The 6862-nt window shown below is 39.5% G+C and overlaps 1 protein-coding gene across 1 annotated transcript; it reads right to left on the minus strand.

Annotated features, from left to right (window-relative positions):
- Positions 1-4673: 4673 nt before the first annotated feature.
- LOC135704906 (coiled-coil domain-containing protein 124) lies at positions 4674-5826 on the minus strand. Its single transcript, XM_065226446.1, has 2 exons — positions 5503-5826; positions 4674-5449 (listed from the first exon to the last, which is right to left on the minus strand). Exons 1-2 carry the CDS (start codon positions 5656-5658, stop codon positions 4976-4978), a joined length of 630 nt encoding a protein of 209 aa, XP_065082518.1. The 5' UTR covers positions 5659-5826; the 3' UTR covers positions 4674-4975.
- Between the last annotated feature and the right edge of the window lie 1036 nt (positions 5827-6862).

The raw sequence follows: 6862 nt of genomic DNA on the forward strand, positions 1-6862 counted from the left end.
TTCAGGAAAAATATTCAGTTAGGCTTCCGCTTTTCCAAATCCGAATTGCCGGGCCTTACGCTTGACCCCTGCCATCAGATTTTGTACAGCCACCTTGTCCACCTTCTTCGCCGCAGAAAGCCAGTTTGCCTTGAACTGCTGCTCGCCCTTAGCAGTTTTTTTTTTTGGTTTTCTTTAGGTTCCGCTTGACAATAGCCCAGTATTTCTCAATTGGGCGGAGCTCTGGCGTGTTGGGAGGGTTCTTGTCCTTGGGAACCACCTGCAGGTTGTTGGCGGCGTACCACTCCATGGCCTTTTTACCGTAATGGCAAGATGCCAAATCCGGCCAAAACAGTACGGAACAACCATAGAGGTAACTCTAAGACCACTGGGTCCCGAAGAAAATCATTATTATTTTTGGCTCACTCAGTACCAGAACAACGGTCCCAAGCAGTCCCAAGCTATTTCACTCACCCCTGCATGTTCTGCATGAATCCACACACCCCTGATGTTATCTGTCAAACTTTCATAGCGAATCAAAACAAACATAGTGTAGTAATAGAATTTCAACTAGAATAGGGTACGTTAATCGTTTGCTTGGGACCAATAGGCTACTAAAGTGGTGAGCCAATTTAAAATCGTTAGTTTCGTATTGATTGTTGGAACAACCGTGTTTCTTCAGGAAAGGCAGCAGACGTTTATTTAAACACTCTTTCACGTAAATTTCTTGGTTGACAGTCCCGGAAGCTATGAAAATGCTGCTTTTCAAGCCCCAGGTACAGATGGCTTGCCAAACCAGATATTTCTTTGCGAACTTTGACAGTTTCATGTGCTTGAAAACATCTGCTACCTTTCCCCTTCCTTTTGCCGTATAAAACTCCTGTCCCGGAAGCTGCTTGTAGTCGGCTTTGACGTAGGTTTCGTCGTCCATTACCACGCAGTCAAACTTCGTCAGCATCGTCGTGTACAGCCTCCGGGATCGCGCTTTGGCCGTCGTATTTTGTTTATCATCGCGATTTGGAGTCACTACCTTCTTGTAAGTCGATAGTCCGGCTTGTTTTTTGGCTCGATGCACGGTTGTAGACGATACACCCAGCTTATTTGCGGCATCTCGGAGAGAGAGGTTAGGGTTTCGCTTGAAACTACCAGCAACTCTCTTTGTCGTCTCAGCGGCTTCCGGTTTTCGATTTCCCCCCGATCCAGACTTCCTGGCTGTCGACAAACGTTCCCCAAACACTTTAATTACATTTGTAACGGTTGATTTGGCAACTTTTAGCGATTTTGCCAACTTTGCGTGCGAGTAGCTCGGATTTTCGCGATGCGCGAGCAAAATTTTGATACGCTGCTCTTCTTGCTTGGACGGCATTTTGACAACTGAAGAGTGAATTCCAAAATCAAAATAGGAGCAACATTCTACACACACACACCTTCAAAATGAGGGGTGTTCAGGTTTTTTAAATGCAAAATTAAAAGAAATACATCAAGTTGATATTGACCAAATTTTGACCGTATCACCCTTTACTACAGAAATATAGAAAAAAATAAGCATTAATTCCATGAAGTATTGAAATTATTGTTGTCTAGTGGCCCGACAAGCCCCAACGACCCCAGTGATGCTAACGCTTACGATCAAACGAGTCCACACCCAGGCCGTGGACAGGGGATCGCCAAGCGTGTGGAAGGTCAGCAAAAAGGGCGTCGATCGATACGATCGACCGATCTTAAACAAAACAGCCATTGAAGAAAGTGCTCAGCCGGTTGCTTACCCTTTTTTAAAATTGCCTAATTCTATCGTTAAACCTACACAGCAAAAAAAGTTGTTGAATATTACATCGAAACTGCTGCAACCAGGTCAATCCATCGGTTGTGTAATATCGCATTGTACGATGTACATTGATTTTGCGAACAAAATTACATCCATTGATGTAATATTGTATCTGCGTTTTGCTATTACATCATTATTTCATACATCAGCTTGAATTACGTTGATCGATATTACATTTTTTTTTTGCTGTGTGGTGTTAGACTACCTTAAAGCTATTTAATTGCTGCTACTAAATTGGATTAATAGTACTAGATTAGGTACTAGTGAAATTATTGAACTTTATCAACTAATTGCTATTCTATTGGAAGTGCCGATTAATCTAAACCTACATTTCCTAATTAATTCATACCTTTCTAAACTTAAGGGCTGTTCATAAACTACGTAGACAGTTTACGGGGGGGGGTTTGGAAATTATCCACGGACCATACAAATTTTAAAAATTTTGTATGGACAATTGTCTACGCAGGGGGAGGCGGGGTGTCAAGAATCCCAAAAATCTGTCTACGTAGTTTATGAACAGTCCCTTACCTAAGTTACCCAGAGCGGAAGAATAGGAAGAAAACCAACTCATCCATCATTGCGGTAACGAATCACCAAAAGAAATTTGTAATCTTTTCCATTCGTTTGCCGGAATAAAATTAACAAAATCTACGGATTCGTTTATCGCCCAACAATTGTTAAATAACTAATCAAAAAATTTAATTACGTATTGTTTATTGTCATTACTAAAAAATCTCAAATTTATTCTCAATAATTACTGCATCACATTAAATATAGATAAATAATTTCAATGCAACGAAGCAAACATATGATTGTGCGTACACCGCGTTTGCCAGTGTATTCACTAATGAGATACTAAATGACGACCATATTACCCTGGCTGCCAGGAACGTTCCAGTTAATGATCAAACGCTGGACCTAATGAATTTCCATCTGTATTTTTTGAGACATATTGCTAGCTTGTAAATTCCGCTTCATCGTCTGTTCCGCATGTCTTTCTCCAGTGCCATATTTCCATCCTGCTGGAAATTTGCGCCCATGCACACATGTCCACAAAAAGGGAAGGAAACTAGCTGTGGATAACTATCCAGGAATGACATTGTTAAGTGCCGTTTCGAAGCTATTCGAGCTAGCGATTATGGTAGCAGTATTTGAGTGCTGATCAAAATGGGTTTACTGTCGGTCGCTCTACAACCACCAATCTGCTGTGTCTCAGATCGTATATATATATATATTACTGACAGCATGTAGAATCGGGTGCAAACGGACTTTATTTATTCATACCTATCCGCAGCATTCGACAAGTTGAACCATACTATTGGTAATCTTCTGAGTTGTTTTCGATCGTATCTTAATGCTGGTCGCCAACTAATGGGTGCCATAAGAGATTGTAGATCACCATCGGGTATGGTATTTTTATTAGGGAAACAGTTCGATTTATGCACTTTAATAATAAGAAGCGAAACGACAAACGTACACTTTTCACGGGTTTCTCTGCGCTGTTACTTAAGACAAATGGCATCTCTATAGAATTCGGGTGACTTAAGTAACGTCGAAAAATATTTTGATCGGAAGGTGGTTACGGCAAAGAGCAATTTGAGTGGTAAATAAATTTATAAATGGGATGTGATTTTATATTCGGACAGCATATTGTGTAATAGCAGGAGTATCGATTGATACTGATATCTATTTTTCCTCGATTTTGTTTTCCGTCGATCTTGTTTTCCGTCAGAGATTGAGTTGATCAGAGATGTTATGCCTCAGAATATCCAAGCGGCACCGACTGGGATTGAACCCAGGCCTGCTGGGGTGAGGTAATCACGCTTACCACTACACCTCCTTAGTTTAGTGCATGTCGTATTACTCCATCACTATTGAGAAATGATGAAGTATTCGGTTTTGATACAGTCGTCATTCTTGCCTTCATCTCAAGGAATCGATTATTATTGAAAGGTCCCGCTATTTATACCATTCGGAGTGTTGGAACACCCTCCAAAGGCGCGCCCCTTTGTCAGTCAAAATTGGATTCCTTAGCAACAAAAATAAGCTATGACACCGATAATGACCATGCATCAGAACCCTCTTAACCACTTCAAACTAGGGAACAACGAATAAAAGTTTAGGAATCACATAGGTGAAGACTAACTAACTCGTTTTTTCCTTGTTTCAAGACCATCCTCGGATTTTGACAGTTCTTACAGCAATACATATGCAATTTTTTATACAGTACACACAGACAAATAGACATAACACTCACAAATTGTTCATCAAACAAGCATTTAACGGTCAATTTAAAAGTATCGTAGTTGGTAGTATTGCCACCTGTGGCACGCATAGTCAATTCCCTTGCGTTTGACGTTTACACACTACCGCCATCTGATACGCCATACTGCCCACCACAGTGTGCTCAACAGATGGCGGTAATGTTTTAGCGACGATGTTTTACAGTGAGAAATAATCAATGTGTTATGTCTGTTTGTCTGTGCAGTACATATGGACCTGGAGAAGACTATATTCTTGTTTTTTGTATAGCATAGTTCGAACGAAAACAAGAATATGTGTGTAAATCCTTGATTAAATGCCCCTTGCTATAAAGTGAATCAAATAGCGAATTTGTTTATTATCCAGGTTGGAACCAGTTCCAACCCGTGCGAACCCGAGCTTATTGTCTGTGCGAAACTCAACCCGAGCCAGATTACAAAAACAAACGTTTACAGTGACATTTGACAAACAACAAGCCGCTCCAACCTTGATACCCGATCCAGGTTGGAACTGAATCGAAAACAAATTCGCTAAAAGTAACACCACTAACAAATAAAACAATGTTTTTTTCCAATTATCATCACTATATTAAGTAAACGCTGATGTCACATTACGTTTTCTGTCATTTAATTTGCATTTAGTAATCAATTAGAATGTTATTGTTGTGCAACACTTGCGATTTATTTATTGATAAATCTTTGGATACGAGCACGATTGTTTGACTATAGAATTCTTCATATGTTGCACAAAGCCGAATACATTTTTGTTTTCACTCATGAATATGAATAAAACGAGTTTACTTTACTTTCCCGTGCAGTTCTTACGGAACGAGTAAACTCTTTTATTCGTATTTTATCGGTAGAGCATGCAATCTGATGTGTACGAGATGGTAACTACTGTATCCTTTTTCTACGCCTTTTGATTCATTGGGTTTTCAGGCGATTTCTGCCATTCCTTGAAGATCATCTGTTTGAGCTGAGATAATTTTAGAGAAGGATATTCCTGCTTCATGATAGGTAACTGCTCGTCTTCGTAAGCCTTAAAAGCAGCCTTCATACGTTTTTCAGGGTGTCGATCCTCACCGTCTTTGACGGCAAGAACGGCGATAGCTTGATCTATAGATTGAGCAACTTCTGTTTCGGCCATAAGTCGGTTATAGTTCTCTTCAATTGGCACTTCCTTAGGAACAGTTGGTTTCGGGGGATTATTCACAGACTCAATAGCTCGGTTACGTTTCACTACTTCGGCATCTATTTGGGCGCGGGTAATCTTTTGGACAGATACCTTAGGGGCAGTCTTTATGGAATTCATTTCCTGCTCCAGTAGCACTTTTGCTTCCGCCTTTTTTCTTGCCTGCTCGAGACGTTTACGCTCTTCATCTTCCTGAAAATGACATCAGTTTAGATCGATCCACAATGTAGCAAGCCACATCAAACCTTTTGTTTCTTCTTTTTAGCCAGCAACTTATCATCGTCCGCCCACAGTGCATCTTCCGCAACTTTGGCTGCTTTTTCAGTTGCAACCTTCTTTGCTTCAGCTTTGCGTTCTCGGGCTTCTACAGCCTTGCTGTTAGTTCCCATTTTCTTCGGCATTTTTATCTGTTCAAGGCTAAACACAAAAGAACTATTCACAAAAATCCAAACGCTGATAAAATTCGTTGGTTTGTTCCAAAATTCTTGCTTATTTCACCGATATCCCAAACAGGAGATTCACAGAAAATATGTTTCTGTAATTTACAGTTCAAGCGTCACTTTTCAAATCGACGTATCTGATTTTGTAAACAAACACTTCAATCGATGATTATTGTTTGTGGCAACTGCTTACTCTCTCACACAAACAAGCAACACCAGCTGGTGCATTATTTTCCGATTCGCTACCTTATGGTGACAATAGTAACGAACTGTTGGCGTGGGTGAGCTAGCAGTTAAGACAAAAATTTCGATTGAAGTGATTGTTTACAAAATCAGATACGTCGATTTGAAAAACTGACGCTTGAATTTACGTCTTCACGTTTCGATGGTTTCGATTTGTTATGACTGTTTACACGCTATTTCTATACAACCCAAATTTGAGTATGATCCACTCTCGGCTATCCGCTACACGGCGAATGAGAACACCCCAAATTTGAGTATAGTTCACTCATAATCGCCAAAAGTTTTTTTTTTTTTTTCAATTATTATAGAGATTTTTAGCCATAGGCTAGTTCATCTCTTAATCGCCAAAAGTGCAGGAGCTCAGCGATGAGTAAAATTTGTCTCATTGTGTTTAGTATCATCAAATTTATGATCAAAGCACAAAACTGACATCTGCGTCGTGTTCGCGAAAATTGTGTATCCTAACCACGAACACGCATACAAACTGTATGAGTTGGTTCGTGTCTAATCTATTCCGGGTAAATTATTTTTATCTCACTGATAAAAATAGTATGGTATCGCTTACTATTGAAATGTGTTTAATTATACTATGACAGTTCATAGTAAAATCAACCGATATTTCTTTCCATTCTATTATGTTTTTAACTTATTTACTATGCTCCCCATAGAATTTCATGTAGTATTATTAATAACATTCATGGTTAAACAATACTTCAAATTTACCATGTTACCTTGAGAATATAGTAACATCAACAGAAATGCTGTTTGGTAGGAACACAAAACGATTACTATTTCACTGCTAACCGTGGTAATCACAGATTATTGCATGATCGCCATTTTGTAAAAACTCATTCGACAAGTGTGCATCAGCGGGTATTTTTCATGTTGCAGATAAAGTTGAACTATTGAAACATTCCTGGAA

This window comes from Ochlerotatus camptorhynchus, unplaced genomic scaffold (genome assembly GCF_037179485.1).
Source record: "Ochlerotatus camptorhynchus isolate MF236.1 unplaced genomic scaffold, CSIRO-AGI_Acam_v1.1 ptg000251l, whole genome shotgun sequence".
NCBI lineage: Eukaryota > Metazoa > Arthropoda > Insecta > Diptera > Culicidae > Ochlerotatus > Ochlerotatus camptorhynchus.

Excerpts from the sequence above, each read along its gene's own strand:
- LOC135704906 (XM_065226446.1), bottom strand. The coding sequence starts at position 5,658 with ATGCCGAAGAAAATGGGAACTAACAGCAAGGCTGTAGAAGCCCGAGAA. Across the intron at positions 5,450-5,502 it reads CTAAAAAGAAGAAACAAAAG|GAAGATGAAGAGCGTAAACG; the intron begins GTTTGATGTGGC and ends TGTCATTTTCAG.